Source organism: Harpegnathos saltator, unplaced genomic scaffold (assembly GCF_003227715.2).
Source record: "Harpegnathos saltator strain DR-91 unplaced genomic scaffold, Hsal_v8.6 scaffold219, whole genome shotgun sequence".
NCBI lineage: Eukaryota > Metazoa > Arthropoda > Insecta > Hymenoptera > Formicidae > Harpegnathos > Harpegnathos saltator.
Window position 1 is genome coordinate 429,120 of NW_020230005.1, and position 27,183 is coordinate 456,302.

At 54.1% G+C, this 27,183-nt stretch overlaps 1 protein-coding gene across 1 annotated transcript in view; it reads right to left on the reverse strand.

Annotated features, from left to right (window-relative positions):
• LOC105190590 (titin) overlaps window positions 1–27,183 on the reverse strand; it is a 42,726-nt gene that overhangs the window by 334 nt on the left and 15,209 nt on the right. The window contains exons 2-6 of the mRNA XM_011153389.2: window positions 18,122–18,228; window positions 10,050–10,097; window positions 9,244–9,717; window positions 8,869–9,147; window positions 145–8,743 (exon numbers count right to left, since the gene is read on the reverse strand). Coding sequence (XP_011151691.2) covers window positions 145–8,743; window positions 8,869–9,147; window positions 9,244–9,717; window positions 10,050–10,097; window positions 18,122–18,206 — 9,485 coding nt within the window. The 5' untranslated portion in view covers window positions 18,207–18,228. The remainder of the gene's footprint in view (window positions 1–144; window positions 8,744–8,868; window positions 9,148–9,243; window positions 9,718–10,049; window positions 10,098–18,121; window positions 18,229–27,183) is intronic.

Genomic DNA, 27,183 nt, shown 5'->3' on the forward strand with positions numbered 1-27,183 from the left:
GAGATAAAGATCAATATGGCGATATATTCGTAGCAGAGAGAGAGAGAGAGAGAGAGAGAGAGAGAGAGAGAGAGAGAGAGAGAGAGAGAGAGAGAGAGAGAGAGAGAGAGAGAGAGAGATATTTCGTAACCGATCGACACTTACGTGCAATTGCGGCAAGGTCCAGACGCTGACTTGATGACTTCTCCTACTCGATAAGCTTGGCCCCGAATCTGGCAGCCACTTCGTCTCGCGGCGCCCTTATAAGCGTGATGGTGGAAAAGTGGCGGTAACGTAGTGGTGGTCGTGGTGGTAGTTGTGGTCAAGTTCAAAGCCGTGGCCATCGACACGGGACATTCGTATCTCGGGCAACAGAAACCACTGATCGGTTCCTCGTGGCAGCCCGGGATCGGCGGTGGGCAGCTCTGCTGAAGGCAGATGATGTCGCTCCTGAAGCAGAAGCAGAAGTCGCACGGGTCGTCCCTGGGTATCTGCTGCGCTGACACGTAAACCTTGCCGCCGTATCGACAGGTGCCAGGTCCAAAGACCTCCTGATCGTTTTCTTCGTAGTCCTCGTCGGGATTCAAGTAACTGCCACCACCTTGCATAGGGAAGTGGGAGTCTTCCTCACCGGATACAGATTGGTCAGGATACTCAGGAAGATGAGGAGCCGAGGTGCTGGACGGTTGTTCGTGGAAACTAGGTAGGTACGGACGTTCGGTCGCTTCCGCAGTGTGGTTCACTGGTCGCTCTTCTTCGGATTCGAGTGACGGTTCACCCTCCGCTGAATAGTCGGTCTCCGGCTTCAGAGTAGTCTCCGGGAAGTGATCGACGTGCGGGTGACCGATCTCTTCACCTTCCTTAGGAACTTCCTCCGTGACTTCCGCTGATGGTATTTCTGTGGGTATCGGCTGTATTTTTGTGATATGCTCCTCGATCGGCGTTTCCGTCGAGTGCGGAGCCTCTTCGGGGCTCGTCGGAGTCTCAGATTCTGGTTCTTCGGCTGTTGGGCCAGTAGTGACTTTTTCTTCAGGTAGTTCGGTTGGCGCGCCAGAAATCTTGACTGGATATTCTTCCGTAGGCACGATAGTTTCCGAGGTTTGCTCGGGTTCTGGATGTCCTTCTGGTTCTACTGGAGTTTCCGGCGTTTGTTCCTCAAAATGAGGTTCCTCGGGTAGTTTAGTATGAGCCTCTTCACCTTCCTCAGGCAAGGTAGGCTGAGTTTCTTCCGGTTCTGGGGTTTCTTCTTCGGCAGGAAGAGGACCTTCGGTAAGCTGCACTTTTGTTATCGACGGTTCTTCTTCTTCTTCTTCTTCATGCTCTGAAGTTGTTTCAATTGGTTGGCTAGGCATAGTTGAATGTTCTTCGTGTTCTTCCTCACCCTCTGCGGAAGGAGCTTCCGTCGGTTTCTCCTCAGCTCCCGGAATGTGCGATACTTCTTCTTCCGGTAATTTTTCTTCGGTCACAGTGACTTCGACAGCTGCTTTCGTCGTGCTTTCAACTTGTTGCTCCTCGGGCGCTTCTGTTTCCTGTACCGGTTTGACTGGCTCTTCCGTTTCGGGTGAAATCTTTTCGGGCTGTTCGGTGGAGCTTACCTCGGCGGAAATTTTCGTGACAGATACCTCTGGTTCCTGTGTTGCGCTCTCAGGTGTAACGGATTCTCCTTCGGATGGAAGTTTCTCCACCTCGCTAGGCTCAGTCGCTGGTTTCGATACTTCCTCTTCTAGAGTAGATAATGTTGTCTCGTGCTCAGGTTCATGAGTGCCTTCTTTCTCTTCAGTTTCTGCCGGTACGGTCGGTTGCTCCTCAGGTGTCAACAAACTTGTCGCAGTTGTTGCTTCTTCGCTCACCGGGTGTTCCGGTTTGCTCGTAACTTCAGCTCCCTCTTCGGGTTCCTGCGGAAGAATCGTTACCTCGAATTCTTCTGGTGTTTGACCTTTTACTTCCGGTATTTGAGATGGTGTTACTATTTCTTGCTCCACAGAAGGCTGCTCCGTCGTAGCAGCGTGAGTTACAGCTTCCTCCTTAACAACTCCTTCCGTTGTTCCTTCCTTGATCGTTTCTTCAGTGGTCGGCCCTTCTTCTTTACTCGTTTCCTCCGTTATTCCAACTTCAGGCTTTTCAGGCTCTGCTTCACTGACTTCTTTCTCAACCTCAGGAGCCACCGTTTGTTCCTCGACTAAGCCGGGTGATTCTGTTTCTGGTTTAGCAGTTTCAGCAGTCTTCTCGGTCACTTGTTCCTCTCGAATCGTCGTGCTTTCCGGCGTGGTTTTTTCCATCAAAATGCCAGCTTCCGACGTTTCACCCTCGCTAGGAGTAGGAGAGGCAACGGTTTGTTCTTCGGCTGGGTGTTCTTCAGGTTTCTGAGTCTCTTGCTCGATCGAAACAGTGATGTGTTCCTCCTCTGCAGTCGGAGCTTCAGTTTGTACTTCAGGAGAGACGGGTTGCTCAGTTTCCGTTGCGTCTACTTCTTGACTTGGTTCGGAAGTTTCCTTTACAATTGGTGTAACGGGTTGTTCTCCGGCTTCTTCTTGTACAGGTACAGCTATCGTTTGCACCTCCTCGGCTATTGTATGCTCCTCAGCGGGTGATACCTCAGTCGTATGAGCCTCAGTTGCAGGCGTGACTTCTGGAAGTTCTGTGACCGGAACTTGTGTAACTTCCGGCTCATGAGCGACGCTAGGCTCAGTGAGTTTCTCATGTTCTCCTTCTGCTTCCGTGGTTTCTTGTACTTCAGTAGTTCTCACTGGTTGTTCCATACTGACTACCGGTGATACAGGTTCCAGTGGTTTTTCCTCAGGCAATTCCGTGACGGACGGCTCTCCTTCATGTTCTATAACCGACACTTTTGTAGGTTCTTCAGCATGTTCCGTAGTTTCTACTCCCACAGCACTTTCCGTCGGTTCAACTTCCGATGATGGACCTTCCGGTGATGTCTCTTCGTGGGGAACTTCGGAAACAGGTTCCTCAGTAGGTTTGGCGACTTCTTCACCAGGCTTCTCTACCTCCTGTTCTGGCTCTTCTGCTTCAACGGACGATGTAGGAATAGTAATGTGTTCCTCTTCGACCACAGGAGTTTCGGTTGAGACTTCTGGTACTTTTTCTTCTTCGCTTTCCTCCGTAGAAGTTTCCACAACTTTTACAGTCACGTGTTCCTCTGATGGTGCCTCTTCAGTTATTGTAAGATCGTGTATCAGAGTCGTTGATTCGACAGCAGGTTCGGTCGGTTTCTGTGTTTCTACCTCAGCAGGCAATTTCGTTTGACTTTCAGGTTTCTCAGTTTGAGCAACTTGTTCACCTTCGGTTGACGTGATAGTTTCTTTCTCCTCTTCTTCTTCGTCCTTAGGTTTTTCCTCGAGCTTATGTTCCGTCGTAGGCTGAATTTCAGGAATGGAAGTACTCTCATACTCAGTGGGCTCGACGGTCTTTTCTTCCTCAGGAACTTCGAGTTTTGTTGGCTGTTCTTCCGTTACAGCAACCGCTTCTTCTGGCTTTGTAGATGTCTCGTGCTCCTGTTCAGGCGTTTCTGCCTCAACGGGCGACGTAGGTACGGTAATATGTTCCTCTTCGATCGTAGGAGCTTTGGTTGAGACTTCTGCTTGTTCCTTCTCAGCTTCTTCGACCGGTTTGACCGTAACCTGTCCCTCGATACCCTCTTCTTCAGTGGGTATTCCCTCTTCCTTCACCGGTGTAGTAATTTCCTCTTCCTTGCCAGCTGTAACCGTCGTAACTTCTTGTTCTCTCTCAGCAGATGTCGAAGATTCTACTTCAGCAGGAACGGAAGTTGCTTTCTCTTCTGTCACGGTAGGAACGGTAATCTCTTCCTCTTTGTGAGAAGAAGTCGACATTTCTTCCTCAGTGCCATGAGGCTCGACAGGTGCATGCGTAGAAGTAATCACTTGCTCTTCTTCACCGCTAACAGGAGTCTGCTCTTCGACGATCTCCTCCTGCGGTTGTTCAGTCGAAATTGCCGGTTTAGTCACTTCTTCCTTCTCTTCGCTAACCTTGCCTTCGGTGGTTTCCTCTGATACACTCTGCGGCTCAGTATGTTCCTCTTCTTCGGTAATCTGAGGAGTAGATTCCTCTGGTTTCTCGGGTACGGAACTAACGGTCTGCTCTTCAGGCTGTTCTTCAACAGTTTCCCCGACGGTAGTCGGTTGTTCGTAAACTGGTTCGATAGACTTGGGAGTCGTTGGCTGCCTCTCGGTCGCCGTCGACTCTACCTCCTCTTCCGCTTGGGTAGCAGAGGGCAAAGTAACCTCCGCAGGCTGCGATTCCGGCGTACTAATTTCACCAGCTGCCGTACTAGCTTCCGTTACAGCTTCGGTAACTTCCGCGACTGTTTCCTCCGTCGACACTTCCGCCGGCGAGACAGTCGTCTTTTGACCTTCCTCTCCTTCCGCCTCAGGAGTAAGAGGTTCGATCACATGACTGTCGGACTCCAATTCGACGGTCGGTGTCGAATCACAGGCGTACATCGGACAACATGAATCTCCGCTCACGCGGACCGGCATGCAGTTAGTGAGGTGAGCCGGCGGTGCAGGACATTGCACGAGCTCACATTCCACGATGCTGCTGACGCAACGGCAACTGGTTTGGCACGAATTCGCCGGTGGAACGGCCGAATTATTGTTGTAAGATTGTCCCTCGACGAGACAGTTACCTTCTCCCGGGATACCCGATGGACGAGGAGCGATCTGGGGCGTGGTCGCTTCTTCCATGGGAGTTTCTTCGGGAGTACTCGTTGGATACTCCGTCGAACTGTACTGAGGTCCTTCCTTCAGAGATGCTTCAGTAGTGATTTTCACTACAGGTATCTCTTCTGTCGAAGCTACCGTCGAATGTTCCTCGTGCTCCAGGGCCGGCGTCTCGGCTGTCGTTTCTTTACCTTCCTCTTCACCTTCAGGTTTCTCTGGCTGTTCTTCGGGTACTTTAGGCATTTCCGGAATTGCAGCTTCCTCTGTGGATACCTCGACAGGTACACCTTCTGTTTCCTCGCTTGGCTTTTCTTCCGTTACCGGTGACTGCGTGACTTTCTCGGGCGTTTCCTCTTCCGAAGGCACGGATTCGGTTGTTATTTCTTTCTCGACGGGAACTTCACTCGTCTGCTCCGTATGTTCCTCGACGAGTTTGGGCGATTCAGTTGACATCTCGGGAATTGATTCTGGTTTCATGGTACTTTCACTCGTTGCACCCTCGGTTGATTCACTGACACCCGCACCCTCTTCCTCGACAGACGGTTTTTCGGGAATCGCGCTGGTGGGTTCTTCATGAATAACCGGGCTGGGTGTTTCGGTTTCTTTTCTCTCGTGCAACTCAGGCTGTTCAGTGACTGGTTCTTCAGTAGGTTTCTCTTGTTCGGATGGTTTCGTTGCCTCTTCCTCCGGTTGCTCACTGACTACTTCGGGTTGCTCGCTCGAAGTTGGTTGTGTAATAGCTTCCTCTGTACCGGTAGATTCCGTCGTAACAGCTTCTTCGACCGGTTTTTCTTCCGGTAGAACAGGTTCGGTAACAGCTTCTTCCGTAGATGGAACGTGAGTTCCTTCAAGCTCAGGAGGACCTGTCGGTTTCTGTGGTTCTTCGTGCGTCTCGGTAACTTCCTTCTCTCCGAGAGACGGCTCCTGAGTCATTTCCCCTTCACTTTCTTGCTCTCCTTCGCTTGGTTTCTCTTTGACAGGTTCCTGATCCTCTTTGCGATCTGTGATCGAAGGCTGAGTTGACAAGTGTTCCTTGCTAACGGAAGGTTCGGTCTGCTCCGTCTCTTTCTCCACTGCCGATGTCTCGGTAGGCTGCGTCTCAACTATAGGAGGAACTTCTGTTTGCACCTCTTCTGTGGACACAGGAACAGAGACTTTCTCTTCACCCTCCTCTTCTGGTTTTTCGGATGCACGTTCTGTGGTAACAGATGATTCTGTTTGTTCGATACCGGTTACTTCCGTCGGTTGCACTCCCGCGATTCTTTCGGACGATTCTTCCTCAGTTATCGCGGCTTCAGTTTGTTGTTCTGCACTTTCGGTAGGGGCTTTCGTGCCTTCTGTTTCTTCAGGTTTCTCCTCTATTGTAGGTGCCTCGGTTTCCCTCGGCAAATCTTGGCCTTCTGTAACAGCGCCTTCCTCTTTAACGGGACCTTTTTCTGTGGGATATTGCTCAGGCTGCTCAGGCTGCTCAGGCTGCTCAGGCTGCTCAGGCTGCTCAGGTTGCTCAGGCTGTTCAGGTTGCTCAGGCTGCTCAGGTTGCTCAGGTTGTTCAGGTTGTTTGGGTTGCTCGGGTTGCTCGGGTTGCTCGGGTTGTTCGGTTTGCTCGGGTTGCTCGGATTGCTCAGGTTGCTCAGGTTGCTTCGGTTGTTCAGTTTTTTCTTCTTCAACAGCGGGCGCTTGCGTTGTAGGTCTCTCTTCAGCTTCCTTGATCGTGACTTCGCCCTCTTCCGAAACAGGTTTTTCAGTTTCTTTCTCTATTTCACCAGTTACTTCACTCGGTGTCACAGTGGATCCCTCCGTAGCAGGTTCCTCACCAGCGACCGGTTTTCCTTCTTCGACAGGAACATTTTCGATTTCTTTCTCTTCTTCGGTTTGTGGCGTCGATTGTTCGGCAGGTGGAATTGCTGTAGTGACTCGTTCACCTTCCGTTGTTTGTTCCTCAGCAAGACCCGAAGTCACCGTCGAGTGTTCAGGTTCGGCCGGGATCGATGCAGACGTTTCAGAAATTTCTTCCGGTTCTATTGTCGTTATCGGAGGTTGTATTTCTTCTTCTTCCTCACTTGATCCTTCCTCCTTCTTTGGTTGCGATTCCTTCTTACCCAAATCGATTTCCTCGGAGGAAATTTCACCGGATTCTTCGATGGTGAGTCCCTTCATGGGCAATTCTTCGCCACTAGGAACTTCTTCCGTTGTCTGAACTGTCGTTTGCGGTGTTTCGGTTTCAGTTTCGGCCGGAATACTAGGCTTCTCTGTCTCCTCGGGCTTTTCCGTGATGTGCTCCTCATGAGCGACAGTTGCTACAGAGGGTTCCGTGCTGCCCTGAGCTGCTTCAAGAGTGCTTTCCGTCTTGGATTCCTCAGAAATGGTAACGATTTCGGTGGTAGCAAGCTCTTTCTCGGTCGGCAAATGTGCTTCCGTAGCTTCCTCTGGTTTCGCTGTCTCTTGCGTCGGAGCTTCAGCGCCTCCCTCCACAACCGGTTTCGCGGTTTCTTTCTCCACCGGTGCTTCGGTAGCTTCTTCCGCAACAGGTTTCGCGGTCTCTTCCGACGGTGCTAGAGTAGTCTCTTGCGGGGTGCTTTCTGTAGATATTTTCTGCGGAGCTTCGGTCACGAGATTATCGGAGATGACTTCTGGACGTGTGATGTCCTCATAAATCTCAGTCATGTGATATTTATCCTCCGCCTTCTGCTCTGGCATTCGCTCAGGAATCGGGATGCCGGTTGAACCTTGGGCTGGAATTTCCGGAGTTGATTCCTCCGCTTCTTGCTCTTCCGGAGTGACAGGTTCCTCGCTCATCACTGGACTTTCGGTCAAGCCGGAGTCTTCTTTCTTGGCGCCAACAGTGGCACGCTCTTCTTCGATCGGGTGCTCAGATGTTGGCTCTTCCGGCTGTGCCTCCTCACCTTCCGTTGGCTTTTCTTCAGCAGGTTGTTCTTCAGGCAAACCAGTCGCTTCGGTCGAATGAGCTTCTTCTGTAACAGAGACTTCAGTCGAATGTAACATCTCCTCTTTCTCGGTAACGACTTGTTCGGTGCTGGACACCTCGTGAGATACGGTCACTTCTTCCACCGGTGACTCGGTCTCTACCGCCAGAGTTTCGCTCGGTGTTGTTTCCATTGGATGTACCTTGCCTTCTCCTTCTTCCGTCGGCTCAGTGACTGATTCGGAAACAGTGGTAACACCAGGATGTTCGACTTCTGCAATCGGAGATGTCGGCTTCTCCGCGACTTCGGTAGATATTTCTGGTTCCTCGGCGGGCGTTCGCGGCGTGCTGCCTTGTTCTTCTTCCGGCGCCTTTTCTACCTCGGTCACTTCTTCTGGAATCTGCGCTGAAAGCCCCTCGTGTGGACTGGTGGCCTCTTCCAGTTCCGGTTTCGTCGCACCTTCAGTCTGCTTTTCTTCGCTAACTGTAGGTTCTTCAGTCGGTTGCTCTTCTTCGACAATAGCAGGAGTGCTGCTGTGTTCTTTCTCAACCATACTCTCTTCCGTGCTCACGTGTTCTGTGGTCAACGTCTCCTCGCTCGGTTGCAAGCCCTCTGAAGTGGACGAAGCTTCCACAGCGGGCGCTTCACTACCTTCGGGTTCTTGCACGGTTGTTGCAGGCGCTTCCGTTTCCGCCGCTGCGGTTTCCGCGGGCAATTCAGCTACTGTCACCGCTTCCTCCGACGCTTCCTCAGCGACGGCCGGCTTAGTGACATGCTCGTGAGGTGGCGTAGATTCGCTCTCAGCGGAGGTAGTTTCCTCTTCGGGCACAGTAATCTCACCCGCTGGTAACGTTGCGGATTCTGCTTCTTCAGGCTTCTCAGTAGACGGGACGCGCTCCTCCGTAACGTGCTCGATAGTTCCCTCCACATTCTTCTCTTCCTCCGCCCCGTGGCCGTCGTACGGTATAACGTTGTCGGCACCCGGGGAAGATTCCTGCTGAGGCTGTTCGGTCTTCACCTGCTGATCCTGATCCTGATCGATTAGCATGGGCGACTCGGTGATTTGCTGGTCGTGCGGTACCTGCTCCGGAAGTTGTTCTTCGTCTTCTGGTAGCGTGATGATTTCACCTTGGCCGTCTTCCTCTGTAATAATCATACACACGCGCATCCGTTAATGCCCAATGCTCATCGGTTAACAACTTCTATTAGAGCTCGCCGAGCTACATATGTTACATCGCAACCGGCAGTTATTGCGCAAAATTACTCACCACACTGGTACGTAGTCGGACAGCATTCCCCTTCCGGCGGGGGTACGGCCGTGCAATTCTTTCTGTGCGCCTGCATCGGCGTTCCGCAATTTTGCACCGCGCAGGCGATCTCTCTTCGGAAGCAATAGCAATGCTGGCACGCCTCAGTGTAAATCAGCTCGCCATCCTCGTAGACCTTGCCCTCGTGGTAACATAGCGGCAGCACATCGGGAGGCAGCGTCGTGGTCATGATGAGACCCGGTGTCGGACCAACCGTGGTGCTGGGTTCCTCGTCGTATTCTACATCGGATAATTAACAATCGTGTGAGCGCGATTCTCGCACCGCAGGTGATACGCTATAGAGCGCGATGCAACGCGGGGGTCAACGAAACTTACCGCAATTGTATTTGATCGGACAGCACACACCCGGTTGGTAGACCGGTTTGCATCCCGCCACTCGTAAAGTACACTCTTGCATGACGCAGGTGGTTCTGTTTCTGATGCAGTAGCAGAGCTCGCAAGGATTGTGATGGTCCACCGGCAGCTGAGCGCCATCCGGATAAAATCTGTCGTCGACGTTGCAGCCGTAATTATCGTGGAAGCCGAGCTCCGTAGAGTCCGAGGTCGCCGGCGCGCTCGTAGTCGACGTCAGCAATTGGACCGGCACTTCTGGACAAGTGATCACCGGACAACACTGATCCGGACGCTTCTCCACCGTGCAATTCTGACCTATCGCCTTCGTGAACGGGCAGACCTTCAGGTAACACATCAGCATTCGGTTGTGGCATGTGCAATTGAGACAGGGTTCGCTCGTGATGATCCTGTCGCCTTCTTGGTAGCGCTGGAAGTTGAAGTAACATCCAGCGGCAGCTGGAGGAACGGTCCAACGTTAATAAACGCGTCAGATCTCGTACAGGTCTTGTGCGATTACGTAAAGTCGCAATGTTCAACCATACGACGTGGCAGTCGCCAAGCGCGAAGGGAATCAAACGATAGCCGTTGAATCTTGCAACGTAATTTGTTCGTGACGCTCGAGAAACTCGCGGTCGCGCTTGAACATGATGAAATTATGAGGCGAATGATAATCGTTCAGCAGCACGCGCTGCTTCTCGTACTACGATAAACGATTAACGTCACGTTTAACGACGCTCGCGCGCACGTCGATTGATTAGGTGCAGTAAAAGCCGGCGTGATATACATACCTCCATCGTACTCCGCGACCTGTGTGGTATCCTGATCGTATACCGGCGCTGCAATCAAAGAAATACGGCTCTTAGCGGCACATTCGTACACGTCGAAAGGTACGCGCGGAATTAAAGTTAATGAAAAGCATAGAGAGAGAGAGAGAGAGAGAGAGAAAGAGAGAGCGGGATTGCCGAATAAGCCCGGTGAATTTTGGAGGGGACATCAATGCGTCTCCCGTGTGCAGTTTATCATAGTAATTACCAGCGGGACGCATTCGTCTCTCGAGGGTGTACCGGGGCTTAACAACGAGCGGAACGAATGGAAGCGTCATATGGCGCGAACACACGTGGGCGAATTCTCGTTAACACCCTCGCCCCGGTCGAACGGACCAATTGTATAGCGAGCGCGAGCGGAATACTGAATTCCCGCCGGCTCTCTCTCTCTCTCTCTCTCTCTCTCTCTCTGTCTCTCTTTATGTCTCCTTCTGTCTCTTTGCTGTCTCTCGACCGATTCCCTCGCGTAATCCTCGTGCAGATATTCGCGCGCGCACAGCGCGCACAAACCACCACCCCCTCGCTCTCAAGCATGAGATCATTCTTCTTTTCTTACGTGACGCGCTCTCGCGATATCAAAGAAATTGAAGTGTCGCTTGCAGGACTCGGGTTTGATTGTTCCTGGAGCGCGACAGGACGCCTTCCTGGGGTACAATCATCGCGACGTTCTGGAAATTCGCACAATGAGCTCTCTCCTCCATCCCAGCTCACCCTCGTTCTCGCTTCCTTATCCACGAGAGACTGCGCTCTCGTGCGCTTTATCACGCGAGAACATCCGCGCGATGTGCGCAGAGTACGAATGAGAAAGTGTCATTTATTTTTTAATGCGAAGCAGCCGCAGCATCATCGGCCGCATGCAAGATTGTATTATCTCGAGTACGTCGCGCGACGAGAGATTAATGAAACGACGAGAATGTACGAGTGTCTGCCGCGAAGCTGAATCGCATTTCCGCGCCGAGCTCGTCGGCCGACGGCGCCTCCTACGGTATATCGAAGCGAGTTGCAGGATATTCGAGAATTAGCATTCCGCGACGCGGAGCGCGCAAGCGGTTTCCAGCGAATCGAATTGTACTGGGAACCACGACGGGCTCCGGCTGAATGAAGGCGTCGCGCGGTCGTGTCCCGTCAGTCCCACGAGCGAGACCCGAGCCGCGTGCCTCCATGTTACACGGACCCATCACGTACGCATGCACTGGCCTACCGAGACGATTCTTGTCTCGGCACAATGGTCGGACTAAATTATTACGTCGCACCTCCCTACCACGGAGAGAGACCACGGTCAAGGTGTCGAGGCTCCGTAACATGATTGTAATCTCTCTTTTTCTCCTCTTTCTCTCCCCCCTCTCTCTCTCTCTCTCTCTCTCTCTCTCTCTCTCTCTGTCTATCTATCTATCTCTGTACATGGTCTTTGTCGTGAAAGAACGTTGACTGCAGCGTCCTTGCGCAATATGATCATTCAATGAATGCACATAGAGCGACACGCGCTCGCGCTAATTAAACGTACAATGCGATGAGACACAAGCGGTGCATTACAGATGAACGGAAGCTCGATGCGAGCGTCGAGATTGAAAATAACATGCGAAGCATGTAAGCGTCTAATTCCAGAAGTAATGTCGTCTGTTTGAAGCTAATTCTCCTCTCGGTCCCTTTCTCTCCTTCCGTCACAGATGGTCACCAATGGACACGAGGACCCGTCGCGTCGCGTCCTTCAAACGATTCGTCGATTCTCTTACGACGAAACTGACTTCGCGGACGACACGCACCAAAAACCGAACGACCGCTTTTTGCCGCGCGGGCACAAACGCTTCCTCTCCGCTTTTTCCCGCTTCAACGGTGATCGATAAATTATCGCCGTTGATCTAACGGGACGGTCATTGAGCGCGTACGAGCTGGCAAAAAAGCGGCGCGTTTCGACTGTGGTAACGGAGAATCGCGTCGTGATGAAGCGCGACTATCAACTCGCGCCCCGCACTGGCGATCCGCTGGCGCGCGGTTTTCGACGCTCGTTTTTCGTCCTAGATCGTGTTCGTGAAATCGACACGAGAATCGCGAACCGCCCCTCGGAGGCAGTCGGACGCTCGAGAGGATCGCTCGATAAATCTCACCGCGGCGAGATAATGCGCCGCGCGGCCGGGAAAAAGTACGCGCTTTCGAATAAGACGCGTCTCGTACAAAGCCGCGCGGAAGTGCATCGGCTCCGCCGATGTGAAGCGCGCCGCGCCGTGGAGGTAGACCTCACGTGGTGTACCTGGTACGGACCCTAAATCAATCTTGAGCGCGTGGAAAAAGGACGACGTGGGAGTTTATCGGTATCAACAATAAACGCATCTTCTCTCGAATATAATTTCCGTGCGCGAGATTTATACGTTCTTTGGCCGCCTCGCTCGTAATCGAAGACAGAGGATCGTATGCGTGCGTATGCGCGCACACTCACAAATACATACGCGCGCACACACACACACACACACACACACACATGCATGCATATCTCGAGGAATCGCGGGGAGTCATTATGTAAGTCAACGCACCGCCAAGTCCTCCCGTTTCCTCTCCGCGTGTCGTTCCTCCCCACGATTGTCTCGTTCCCGCCGCGGTCTCTCTCTCTCTCTCTCTCTCTCTTTCTCTCTCTCTCTCTCTCTCTCTCTCTCTCTCTCGGTTCCTCTCGCGATGTGCCTCGACCTGACCCGAGTCGCGCGTCCCCCTTTCTCCGTACGCTCGCGAACGATGCTGTTACACCGCGAGCCTCGCAATGCGGGCGAGGGCAAGAGCACGATGTTGTTGCGCAGCGCGTTATGAAATCATCCCCGGCGGCCTTGCCTCGCGAAAGTTCATTACCATCAACCGCACACACGCTCCGATGAACACCTGGCACCTGGCGCGGCCTCCAGCGTATCGCGTGCACGAAATTCTGCATTACGCATCCTCCAAGGTCGCGGTTTTCACCGTCGCGTCGGGCCGCGCCGCGCCGCGATTCACCGCACTCGTGCGCGCTCGCGCCCGTGAAAAAGATGACGGGATAATTTCATCCCTCGTTACGCATACAACGAGCCCTGGCTTTCCCGACGAGCTCCGGCGAGACACGTCTCAGGCTAGCGCGAGCTCACCGACGAAGAAGAAGACGACAAAGACGACGAGGACGGAGCGTCGACTCCGAAGCGGGCTTTACGCGAACCTCCGCTCGCTACGTAATCTAATCTGAAATAAATTCGTGTTTTACCTGGATGTGTAGGACGAAAAATACCGGCCGTGTTGTTTGTATCGGTGCGACCGTTAATGTCAATGTCACGGATATCGGGAATGTAACGTCGGGGCAACCTGGCCGACCGGTTCTGGCGTAATACGCCGTGTAGTGTTTCTAGCGCGGGGCTCCTTTCGTGGACAATCATAAATTATATCCTCCCGATCACGGATCGAGTTCATTGCCACTTCCTACATTATGAGGCGAGTCCGCGCGCGCCGTTACGTTCGGTAATGAGAATAATTCCCGGACGAAAGGAATGCTCGTTTCCGATAAGGTGCCCGCCGCTCGAGATCCCTGAACCGATTCACCTGGCTGTGCGCACGCGCACGCGCGCGCGCGCGCGCGCGATCGCGATCGCGAGCGGACTTGAAAGCCGCGATAGCGGCGGCTCACGTGGATGCCGCTCTGAAATATTTCATTGCCGGGCGAAGTCGTAAAGAACGTATGATTAAAAGAGTGCCGCGTGCCGGCCGGTGGGCGCCGAATGCTAATTCGCTCGGGAAATTAATGAAGCCGCAGAATCATCCTCGAGCATTGAGTTAAGGCCAATCTACATAAGACGCAGGACTCGAGTCGCGAGTCGCAAGACTGGACGCAGCGTGGACGAAACGTGTTTTCAGCCGCTACATGTCGCAGGCTTCAATACGCAGGACGCACAAAAATTAACCGAATTTTAATTTTCCGCGTCTCGCGTCTTGCGACTAGCCAATCAGAATGTATTTTGTTAAGGCCAATCTACACAAGACGCAGGACATTTTGTTATTTCATTGGCTCAGAGAGAGTGTTCGCTGCGTATTTATGTACGTACGCAACAAATCTTGCGACCTGTGATCTGCGACTCGCGTCCTGCGTCTTATGTAGATTGGTCTTTAACGATTGCACGGCCAAATCACACCAGACGCGGAGAAGGAGCGCGCGACCAGTAGTTGCTAGTATTTTTCGCACGCGGAACGATGCGAGACGCGAGATCGCGCTGCTCGAATCGCGGTCGGCGAAAGAGGGAACACACCCATTTTCCGAATCGGATTAACACAACCACTTTAATCCGTGTCACGCTGACGTTGCACCCACGCGTTCCGTTATACCCTTCGTTGGATGACCGCCGCTGACCTCACCATCTCGGTAAGTAGTCAAGAAAGTATAGACGGGAGAGAGAGAGAGAGAGAGGAAGAGAAAGAGAGAAGAGCTCAGTGGAGTACGCGCGAGGACGAGGGAGTGGAGTCCTCTTACGACGTACCGGTTACAACGGATCCTTTCTATACCCTCTTACGGCTCGCGAGAGCCCCTCCACGTTTGAATTGGCGACTCGGGGCGACTTGTTCGCATTCGCTATCAAAAACGCATTAGGTTGAGTCAGCTTAAGACCCTCATTGTCTATGTGACACACGCTCCCGTGCCGGGCGACTCGCGCGGCGAAGAAGGATCCGCTCGCGCGTAGTACGTTCGGTACGTAAATTCGACTTCGCGTTTTTGCGCTATCGGGGGTCGAAGGGATAATCCCAGGATAATTCCCCGGGTTCGTATACCGAAAGTTCCTCGCGCGCGCGCAGATTTATGGATTTGCAATTACGCGTCTCCCGCCCGCGCGGTACACTCGAGTACGCTTAATACGCGTGCGAGCGCGTAACTGTACGCAGCCGCACGTCACATATATCTCGACGCGTTTTTATGCAGTCCGTGGCGCGCGCGTGCACGCAGCAGCAGCAGCAGCGGTGCGCGTTCGTCCGGATTCTCCTCCGTCGTCTCCGACGGGCTCGCCGCTCGCCGCGAGTACGAGTCGGGGTTTGATGATGCTTGACGATAACGACACTTTACCGGCATTAAGCATAAATATGGAACGCCTCAGGGGTCAGCGGCGGCGGCGGCGGCGGCGGCGGCGATGACATGGACCGTAAGTGGCGAACGGTGAGGTACGCGGTCAGTGACATCCCGCCGGGCACGCCGACTCTGACTCCTCAGGGCTTACAGGTTTGACCAGAATTCACGGCATCGCGTGGATGCAGCCGAGGAACCGCTACGCGAGCAGCTGTGTGCCTGACGCAATTTCTTCTCTTTTTTTCCTCCTCCTCCTCCTCCTTCTTCTTCTTCTTCTTCTTTTTCTCTCTCTCTCCGCGGACTTCAGCTTTAGATCACTTCCGGGATGGGAGGTGGGCAGGTGGGTGGTTTGCGGAGAGGGGGAGTCCGAAATCGGGACCCTCGCATACGAAGGAAATCAATCTTCGCGCCGTGTTTCTTTTATCTTGCCTTGTTCTTTCTTTCCGTCTCTCTCGCGACGCTGACGCAAGGGACAATTTGTATGGAGTCTCGAGGAGAGCTGCGGGAATTAACGGAACTCTCGCGTACCCGACGAAACGTCGGGTCCGCGGACCGAGAGAGACCGCGTCTCCCGCGCGGCCGCAAGTGGTAAACGATCGCCTGGGAATTCTAGTGATAACGATTATTTATATCTCGCCGGGGTACGTGCGCGCGTGTGATACTTCGCCGACTGCCGTATTTCCGGCCGAGCATATAATAACGACATCGCGATCGCGCACTCGCGCGAACACGTAGCAATCTGATGTGGGCTCACCGCGAGGAACCGCGACGGAGCCGTGCGCGTCGCTCGTAATTTCCTGGCGTAATGCAATCCGATACATCATGATTCCGATAAATCTTGAAACAAAACCGAGAGGAAAGTCGCTGATACAGCGCGCGCGCGGCGCGAGAGCGCACACGGCGATGCGCAACACGCCGGATGGGCTTTTTACGGCGAAAACCTGTTGTACCTGTATCGAGGAGTCGGCGATGTTCCTGATTTCCTTTGAATGCGAGCGTCTCGCGAATGCCCACTGTCCCGAGGAAGATACATAATCCAGTAAAACTTGTCCGTCTGATGGATCGTCGGTGATCGAGCGCGTCGATCTCCATCGTCCTTGCTGGCCGAGAAAAGCCGGAGCAAAAAGGACACGAGCGCTAGTAGCGCGCGCGAGTGTGCTGGTCGCGAGAAAGAGAGAGTCACAGAATCGCCTAGCGATCCTCTCCCGGGCCGGGGTGGGACGGGGCGAGAGGGCAGGCGGGAGGATAAAAATAAAAAAGAGGGAAGACACGCCGGGTGAGTCGCGGAATTCAATCGATCTCGTCCGTTTAACCACACCTGCTCTTCGCTGAAGCACCGACGGCCAATTGATGAAGGGGGGAAGCAAAACTGACGCATCCTCAATAAGCCTTCATTGACGATGCAACGTTTTTGCACGTCCTCGTGTTCGCAGTATCATGCTTTTCCGAGAACGCTCCTCGCTCGATCGACGCTCCGATCGATCGATCGTCCCTTTTCTGCATGAAACAGAATCGTCCCTTTTCCAGGTCACTTTCGACCGCAACAACACGGGGAATTACTCTTTCTCTCTCTCTCTCTCTCTCTCTCTCTCTCTCTCTCTCTCTCTCTCTCTCTCTCTCTCTCTGTCAAATTACGCGTCGTCGCGGGAGGGACGACTGCTTTTTTCCTACCACGATCTCGAGATGCGTATTACAGCTTCGCGAGACAGAAGCTCACCCTTAGTCTCTCACCCTCAGCCCTGCGAAGCGACTCGTGTCGCGCTACGAGCGACACGATTTCAAGTAGATCGCCTTATTCCGATATCGCAGCGGGGCCCGACCGATACGTCCGGGAATACCGCTCGAAACCTGCTCTCTCGACGTAGAGGGAAAAAGCTCGCGCGATACTTCGCGGAACGAGGCTCGCGATAGAAGGAGGCGACCGGGCCGAAGGCGACCCGAGAGTGGTCGTAGAACGAATATGGTGTGCCGGGTCCATGGGAAAGCACCTTGGGCCCCGACACGACCAGTGCCAGAGGTGAGCATTATGAGGTAATGCTCTCCCCGACGTCGAGAGGAAGGGAGACACACGGATAGGTTCGACGTCCTGACAGAACGTGGCTCGCTCATTCAAACATTGGCCAGCCAGCCGGCCGGCCGGCTGGCTGGCCGGCGTTAGTCACACCAGACAGTACACAAGAAAGACGATCGCGGAAGTGTATGCGTCTCGGCGAGAGAGAGAGAGAGAGAGAGAGAGAGAGAGAGAGAGAGACTCTGATTTTCAGAAATTAATTTCGATTCACGAAGCATCGCACACGGTCGTTCACGCTATTCACGGTCGCGCGGCTATTATTCGTAATCGCGTTCCTTGTAATTTCGCAAAAATCCCGCCGCGATGCCCGATTCTGTCTCATCGAAAGGTGAGGGATTCGCTTCGCGAGTCTTCCCTCAATAGAATCGGTCTTCTTCTGCCTGCCGCGAAGTCAGATTCTATATCGCAAACATGGCGAAACATACTCCCCCCCCTCTCTCTCTCTCTCTCTCTCTCTCTCTGTCTGTCTATCTCTCTCTTTTACTCGATCTCACACCGGGAATTACTCTTACTTTCCTCGGTCTTCATTATAGCAATATTCAACTTCTTCTCGGCGCTCCGTCAAGTGTAAAAGGAGTAAACATCACGTCGGCGGATAGAAAAACGATTTTTACGGGTACGCGCGGCATCTCGCGGCAATTTATAATGGGATATGATCCGGTTTCTCCAGGCCGAGCTGCCGGCTGGAATAATCCCTCTCGATCGCGTCCCCGGCAGCGGGGAATATGTTTCTTGCCCGTCTGTGCCGTCGATTTCCTCGTGGGAGTCCGCGCGCGTTCACGGTCTCTCTATCAAATAAATGACTCACGTTTTGTACGGCGGCTCAAGCGTGTCCGAGGCGTTGAAGCCGGACGAAAGAAAGGGAGATAGAAGCGCACCGCGAGAGAGGCATTCATTGCAAAAACTTACCAGAATGCGTGGATCGTGACGCCAGTAGGACGGCCAGCCAGAGGATAATCCCGCGTCTACAAAGCGCGACGCTCAACGCCGACATGTCGGCACTCTTCTTCCGTACCCTGCAACACATAAATGACGTTTCGTCAACTTGTATTATCCGCGCAAACACAAACCTTATAGAACCCTCCCCTTAGAGCCGCACCGATCAATTCGGTCGGAATAAGACCCAATGTCCCCGATCTAGAAAGGTGGAAACTGTGCTTCTGTCTTGCTCTTTAAATCCCAGGAAGACTTCACTTACAAACGCGGTATTGTGACGCGGCACGCGTTTCCCTCTTTATATGTGCATTCAACCCCGGCTAAAGCAAACTCGATCGATCATTTGTCACTATTAGATGAACATATTAGTTATCGGGTGCCAGCGAGCATGACACTAAGCTGCTTTTATGCAAACACGATCATGAATGGCGGTTTATACAGGCCGATCAGTCCTGTATTACGTCACAAATGCGATTGCTCCGGATTGTTCAGGCGGAGATCAAGCTGTCCGCTCAGACAGCTTTGCGAATTTTTTCACGCGACCGACGCGTCACCCGCGTCACACGCGAAGGTATAATGAGCCATTGTACGCTTATCTATTCCAACGTGGCGCGGTTTATAGTCGTATCTATCTCGTCACGTGGCGTCCTGCCGTGTAACCGTGTCTCTTTCTCTCTACCTTTCTCTCCTTCTCTCTCCGCATGCTCTGACAGAATGACAGTCGGACAGGCAGTAGCCGCGCTTGGAAGCGAGCCAGACGCACCTTCGCGTTTTGACCGAACGGTTCGCGCGAACCCAATAGCGAACGACACGCGAACCGATCTCGTTCGCAAACAAGGACTGACCCTAACTAACGCGTCGGTCAGCGCTTATCCCGATTAACGGAATTGTCTATCACCGTCTACACACGTCCACGTCCACGTCACGTCCAGCCTCTGAGCTACAATTTAGGAAAAAGAAATAGCAGAGAAGCGCGATCGCACGCGCGGCGAGGGTTAATAGGCGTCGGCGGGATCGGCGGTCCTAAGTAGCACGGCCGAGTATCGCAACTTGTCAGTGGCGAGTCATTCGAGATGCGCGAAAACGCTTGACATCACGTTCGCGTCGCGCCGAGCGGCTAAATGCGATTCGTCCGTCTACCTGGAGCGTGAGCCGGTTGAAAGGCGTGGGTGCGTGGGAATGAGCACGCGTGTTTGCACGACGAGCCCGCTCGACCTCCTCCTCCTCCTCCTCCTTCTCCTCCTCCTCTACGATTCGTGACGGTCGGCGCGACGGTTCAGACCTCGCTCGCCCGATAAGGCGAGAGACTGCGCGAAAGAGCAGAAATGAGCGAATGAGCGAAAAAAAAGTTATTCGAATAATAAGAATGTTCGCACTTTCGAGGGAGCGCCGTAAAATTGAGCACCGACGAGCTTGCGTTCGCGCATCGTTCCTTCGTCCCGCAGGACGAAGGAACGATGCGCGAAAGGGAAGACGGTGGGAGGAGAAGGCGACGATCGTATCTTCGGGTTCTTGACCGAAAGAAATTACTTAGAAGCGCTGACGCCGGTAAACGCGATAGAGATGGTGATGGAGGAGGAGGAGAAGGAGGAGGAGGAGGAGGAGGAAGAAAAATAAGAAGAATCTCCGCGCAGAAAGGAAAGGAGGACTTTGGCGAAGCCGGCGGCGCATACCAGCCGTGCGACAGCGGCCTAATACAAAGCGGTACCGAGATAAAAGAGCGTAGGTAGTTTCTCTTCTACCTGTCGACTTCATCTTTTCCCCTACGTATGTTCCTCCCCTGCCGCTCACTTCCCCCGCGGCATCCACCGGCAGCTCATTGTAGTCGCGAGAGAAGTAGGAGGCAGAGGAGAAGGAGGACGTGGAGGAGAGGAGGAAGAAGACGAAGAGGACGACGAAGGAGAAGAAGAAGAAGAAGAAGCAATGCGAGAGTCGCGACACCTAAACTCGCGCTCGCTCGTTAACGACGTCCGTTTCATGCTAGGCGCGCAGTAAATTACATCCCGGCCGATCGTAATGAATCTCGCGCCAATGGATAAATCCGCCGAGATATTTCCACGCGGCGCGGGCGGGACGACGGACGAACGCGCGAACCTCCGCGCGAATGCCGGAGAAGCAGCCGGCCCGCCTTACGTCATTGCGTATTCACGATACGGCTCATTGAACGGGGGAATTCGGTGAATGGGTATGAGCGCATACCGCCGATACTCGCGAGCGCGCCTCTCCACCTTCGGCGCGAGTGCCGGCCGCTCGCTTAGCGCGGCATCGCGCGAATATCGCGGAAAATGCTCACGCGAGATTCCCTCCGCCAACTTTCCAAGTGAAATACGCGATACGTCGAGGTGAGACTCGCTCGCGCGGTAATTCGCAGGTGGCTGACTATTCAACGACATTTCAGCAGATACGAAGGACGTGAGCTATAGAAGATGCTAAAAATTATATTATCCCATATCGAGGATCGATCGCGATTTCCTCTCTTCCGCTCTCTCTCTCTCTCTCTCTCTCTCTCTCTCTCTCTCTCTCTCTCTCTCTCTCTCTCTCTCTCTCTCTCTCTCTCTCTCTCTCTCTCTCTCTCTCTCTCTCTCTCTCTCTCTCTCTCTCTCTCTCTCTCTTTCTCCTTCTCTTTCGAGATCTACGGCCACAGGTCAGCTCTTCCGAGAACACCTGCGGCTCCTGGATCTCACGTTCCACGTGTGCGCGCGTATGTGACACGCGATCCGCGTCCGCAACCCAGAAACGACACACCCCTGCGGAGTGACGCGTCGTGAATGAAAATATCCGAGCGGCCCGTTCCGCGTTGAGCCGTCTCTCTCTCTCTCTCTCTCTCTCTCTCTCTCTCTCTCTCCCTCTCTCTTTGCCTTCGTCTCTCCCGCGCCGCGCGGCGCGATCGGCATTCTCGTCGATTCAGCCTGATTCGTCGCGAGGTGCATTACGTTCCATCTTGCTCGTCAGGACCGAGTAGTAGGCGCGTCCGTCGAACCGAGACTAATTCCACTTGCGCTCTCGGTACGGCCGCGCCGCGACGGAAGGCATCGTGTCTTCGTTGCGCGCGTTTACAAAGCGCGACGCGCATCCAAGTGCATCGTTGCAGCAGGCGGCTGCTCCGCGTCCGGCCTGCGCGCGGCACGTTTGTCGCAGATAATTTGCGTTCGATCCGGCCATAATTGCCGGCGATGACATCTTCCGGTTGCAGCACGCGCGCGACCATCGATCGCACGCATATGCATACATGCGCCGCGTGTACGCGCTGAAAAGCATTACTGGCCTCCCCCCCCCGCGGTGGCCTCCTCCTCTCGACTCGCCCGGTTCGTAACGGGACCTCCGCTTCTCTCTCCGGAGCCGCCAATTATAATTTACGACGGTTACATACGGGACGAAACGCGGCGAGAGAGGTATTTTTGGTTTCGAGAGCTGATCCTACTGTCTGAACACGCGATCTTTGGTCCGCACGTTAAACTCCGAAGTCACAGCGTTTCTTCACAATGCTTTTTTTTTATTTTCCACAATCCTCCTCGCTACACGCCTGTATTTTGCGCTTATGGATGATTCTTACCCACGGCGAGCTGGTCTCTTTCTCTTTCTCTCGCTTCCTCTCCTCTCTCTCTCTCTCTCTCTCTCTCTCTCTCTCTGGCGTCGATCGCCCATTGAAAATGATATAACTTCCATGAAGTTCAAGTTCCGAGGATTACGTAATGGTATTTCGAGGAACGTATAATTTATGGCCAACGTGCCTTTTGACTCTTTTCAAGTGAGCCTCGCACCGAGCGAGCACGAGCGGTCGCGGTACTGCAGCTGCGAGGTGATTTGCGTTCAATCCGGTCGTAATGGTCGCCGACTTCTTCCGGTTTCTAGCGCGTGCACTGTGCGAATCGATGCGCGCGCCGCCGAGGTACCGTCGAAGACGGTTTACGAGGCGCGTCGAAAAACGGCAACGCGAACGAACGAATGAACGAACGGATGGACAGCGTCCTCTCCACTGCTTAGCCACAGCGAAGGGGAGAAGGTGGCACGAGAAGCGTGGCGATTTTACTTTCGCGCTCGCGATAAATTACGAGGACGAAACTCGCGAGCGAGCGAGCAAATTCACCTAGTGCGGGCAACGGCGCGTTAAACTCGCGGCGGGCGCTCGCGGTGCCGCGAAGCGGGGCGGGGCGTGCATCTCCGTTCTAATTAATCCACTAATTAACGCCCGTCGCACGATTATCCGGCGAGTGATTAACTCGCGGACGAATTACGCGCTTCCTCCGGCCAGATTGCTCGCCGCTTGGCGCCGCGGCGCGTGCTATCGCGAGCTCTCGCGAGCGCAACGGGATCTCTTTTCGCTGCGGTTTCCAGCCTATCGCGGACTTCATTGAATTGTGGATAGCAGCAAATTAATCGTTATTAGCATTCGCGGCGGCGGCACGTTGCCACACGGTGCCGTGGTGCCAACCGGTCGCGTCACGGGGTCAGGTCGGGTTCAGAGGCTAGCCCGCCTTGTCCGCGCTTGGAAACAAGATGGTAACGATAACGATCGGGGAGCCTTTGCTTGCCGAGAGATAACAGCCGGTCGTGCGATAATTGCGGCAACATAGGAGTTTGGCTCGGAGGGTATAGGTGCAGCTAGGATGCACCCACAGGTCCGACGGGACGGGGTGCTGGTGGCAGAGGTTCCGTTACAGCCCGGAGGCTGGGTTCGTTCACCATTACCGTGGAACGCGGAATATGATTACCTTCACCTGGGAACAAACTCCTTATACACCACGCCGGCTAAGGAGACCGTGGGCGAAGTTCGCGGTCGTGGATACCGTGTCCCGGTTACTCGCCGTTCGCGTTCGCTAATCAGATTGGAGCCGGTCGGATCGACCGACTTTCCGGCCGCGATAGATCGTCGGCCGCCGGAGCAGCGCGCGGCGCGCGGCGCGCGGCGCGACGGCTCAAATCTGCATACAGAGCGATTCAACGCGGGTATTTTAGCGCTCGTCGACGCGGCACGTGCAGCTAATTTGATCGCGCGTCTCGCATTGCGCATTATGCAAATCCGCGCGGTTCGATAACCGTCAACATGCGTGCGTGCGTGCGTGCGTGCGTGCTTGCGTAAGTACATGCGTGACTACACGCGCGCGAGTGCACGTATGGTCGGAGGAGCGGGAATTGATTCGCGATTGCGCGACTCGGACGTTTCAATTTATATAGGGGCGTAACGAAGTACGCTCTCCCACGCGAGCGTTCTACGAGTGGTATCTACCCTTACTCGGCGCGCGCGCAGGGTCTCTCTCTCTCTCTCTCTCTCTCTCTCTGTCTGTCCGTCGAAACGCCAGTAAAATTTCGAAATTGATTTGTACAGCCGCGCAATATTGTTTTATTTATTGTCTCCTGCGCGCGCGCGAGAGAGTAATGACGCGGTTAACAATTTACGACAACAAATGCCGGCGACTGAAAGCGCTTACTTCCGGCAAGATGGTACTTCGTGTAGGTATCGTACAAGTCGAGGAATGAATAACGGACCTGTCCGCCTCTCGTAAAAGGGATATCCGATGCTCGAGCCGCCGACGTGCTGCTTCATCTTCTTTGAGGACTCTACGCGGCTTTCGACGACTAAAAACCAGATAATTGACAGCGCGAGTACTGGTCCATCCCGGGCGCTTTATTGGCATAACAGTATGCCGGGCCAGCGTGCATTAATAATGCCTCCCCCCCAGTCGTGTCCTTGAGAAAGCCACGCTGAGAATCGCACGCTGTTACATCGGCGCATGTATAACTCGTGCCTAGCTCGTGCCCGACTCGTGCCTGGCTCACCGCGCTTAGACTTTGGCGAATCGACTTTGTCGACGACCTGCGCGTCGCGGATCTTTTCGGCTCGATTTAGGCACGCCCGCGATTGAGAGCGATTCGGCGAGGCTCCTTCGTTCGTTCATTCTTACGAGTGAGAGAGCGTCACGTCACGGAGAGGAGAAGAAACGAATGACCTCTTTGCTCGTCAGCCCACTACCTTTTTACTTCGTCGCGGCTTAATACCCCGAGACACAGAAGAATAAGATGTGATTAATGCGAAAGGGCCGGCAACTATCGATAATATCGGCGGGTCGGAGGAACAAACGCGGAATCATTGAGCGAGTATAAAATTACATAGCCGCGTACAAAGAAAATCGTGAGAGACACGATCTCTACTTTGTTGCTGGTACTGTACGATGATCTCTGGTCCTTAGCGGGACACGGTGCAACAGTCGTAATTTCAGTTCCGTTAATAGGAAAGGCGCTTTGAATGCCGTGCCGGGGAGGAAGTTGGAAGAGGATCGCCGCACGGGACGAATCCGCCGCGGCGCGGCGGTATCTGATGCGGCGGGTCTCGACGAGCGAGCGAGGGGAACGCACGGCTAAGTGACTGTCCGCGAGCGTAGCGCACGTTTTCAGCGTTGTGGGTGCAAACGGGGTCAAAGAGATCGCGGGATCGAGGAGGCGGGGACGCGTCGATAGCGAATGACTTCATGTAGATTGCCGAACGAGCGATAAGATCCCGTGACCTCGCTACCATTAGACATTTCCAATCTCCGCGCGCCGCTCCGTCCGAATCCCTGAGAACTCCACCACGGTTAATTATGACAATTAGCGGGGGGACGCTCGGTCATACTCATACTCTCTTCCCTCGTTCGCCTCTTTCTCCCGCACTTTGTCTCCTCGCCCGCTCGCGCACGTATCCCTTTCGCGGCACGTATGCTCGCGCGCCGGCTGCTTCGGCATGCAGAGAGACCCTCGTGTCGTCGACCCAGATCAACCTGTCGCCAGTCTCGCATCGGAAAGAAACTTCCGAACGTTGTATTTAATTTATGCTAATTTCCCAAAGATTTCAAAAGATGACAAAGTTCCCGCTTCTCCGGACGGATCTTTTAAGTACCATCCTCTCGAATTTTAATAAAATATCATCCTTTCGAAACCTTCGTGATGATTCGAAGGAAGATACAAAAACAGGAGGCAACGAAGACGCGAGAAGAATCAAGTTCGGAGCTTTTTTCCGTTTAATCAGAGACACCAGGTTCACATCGATACGTCGTCGTCGTCGTCGTCGGCGTCGTTGTGCCACTAGCGGTGTGACTTCCGCGTGCCGGATCAGTGAAACAGTTCCCCGAAGTATCGGTCGCGTAACAGGACGGATCGAGAGACTGCGAGGACTTCGTTACGCGATCGTCCTCATCCAGCGGACGATCTCGTCTCCGAAACTGACTGCCGCTGTTTGCGGCGGAGAAGTCCAGTGGCGGGAACGCGAGAGATCGATGGGACCCCGACGACGTCTCGCGACGTCGCGCGTTGTCCCGCGCGAAATTCAACACGAAATTAACCGCACTATCGCACACACGTGTCGCATGCGTTCGCAGGAGGTATGTAGGCCGCGAGGTCACGTGCGAGCAGCATCGGCCGGTGCTCGACGCTGAAAGTTGCGAGCGAAACCGAGCGGTCATTATCGCGGCGGTCTGGTCGGCAGAACGTGCAGAAGAGCGAATGCTCAGTCGTGTTTGGAGTTGCCCGAGGCGATTATATTGCGAGTTAAGGGACTATCGGGTATTCATTACGCTTAATGACCTCTCTCTCTCTCTCTCGGCGCGGCGCGGCGCGACTCGGCCCGGCCTGACGCGGTGCCGAGTACAGCCGCCGTGGAAAGCGAGTGCTTTTGGGCACGAACGTGGATGGAACGTGAGGTGGCACGAGGAGAAGGTACTCAGAACAACGGGGTTCGATTACTCAGGGCCTCGACGTTCACACGAGGGTGCTCGAGCAACAGGTCGGCAACACGTACACGGCCTCTATTTATAGACCTACCTGAGCTAGAATTACGCGTTGCCGAGGATAAACCACCCGACTCCTCGTGTTCCCCCTGGATCGACGGCGCAACCCTCGGCCATATTAGGCCCGTTCGCATCGGCGGATCGCGTTTTACCTGCTGATCTTCGGGGATTTACGCAGACATCTGATCGCAACCGCGTCGCCTTTTACCTGCTTGCTTTCTGCGAATACGGGAAGATGTTCACCTCAACCCCCGGCCCGCCGCGCCGTCACCGGACGCATTACGCGCCGTGGAATGTTGCGCTCTCCCTCTCTTCCCTTGAGTCATCATCGCGAATATGTTGATCGTCGCGTCATTCATCGAGATATTCGCTAATCTGATTCGGTTATCTCCGCGGCCTGGCCTATGAGGAAAAAACTCGGAGGCGTGCCCGAGTCGCAAGTCACTCTGTTCGGAGTAAACGAGAACGAGGAAACGCGGGAAGTCTCGTGAATAGAGCGAGGTAGCGCCTCGGCCGCGTTGAAACGTCCAATCGGAAGTGACCTCCGGACATCTGGGTTAATTGACTCTTGCGCAATATAATACTTCGCGCCAGTCTGCTTCTTTCGACCGCACGGCCGCGCCGTGCCGCGCGAGCAACTCGAGGGCCGAAACTCGTGCTTGAAAGCGCGCTCCCTCGCCATCATCATCCGCCGGTCGCGATTGAAACGTCCCTTCGCTGTCCGCCGATCGATCGGTCGGTCGGTCGGTCGGTCGGTCGGTCGTTGGATCGATCGTTCACTCGGCAGCACATAATAACGCGCATTACCGCAACGATACGCCTGTTCCATCGGTATCGCAATATCTCATAGAGGAGACGCACATCTCCCGTCGAGAGTGGCCACAGTCTCGCGAGATACCTATCATCCTCGTTTAGTCCTCTTTTTCTCCTCTTTCTCCCTCTTCCCTCTCCTCGTCGCTCTCCTCGTCTCTTTACAATCCGCCCTGCGTCGGCGGCGGAGATTCCGCGGCTGCATCGCTCGCGAGAAGCGCTCGAAAGAATCGTCGTGACGGCGTGAACTGATCCGCGCGAGCCGGACGCGTCGTGTATCTCGCTGCTGTATCGGCGAATTGTATCTTTAATTGCACAGGCCGCGCCGCGTGTACGCGGAAATAACGACACGCAGCTCGTAAGAACGATTTGCATCTCGGACCGCGAGAGATTGGCGTGAGTGCGAGACATTCGATGCGATCGTAAAATCCCGCTTAAAATGCACGCTGCGTTTTCCGCGGCGGA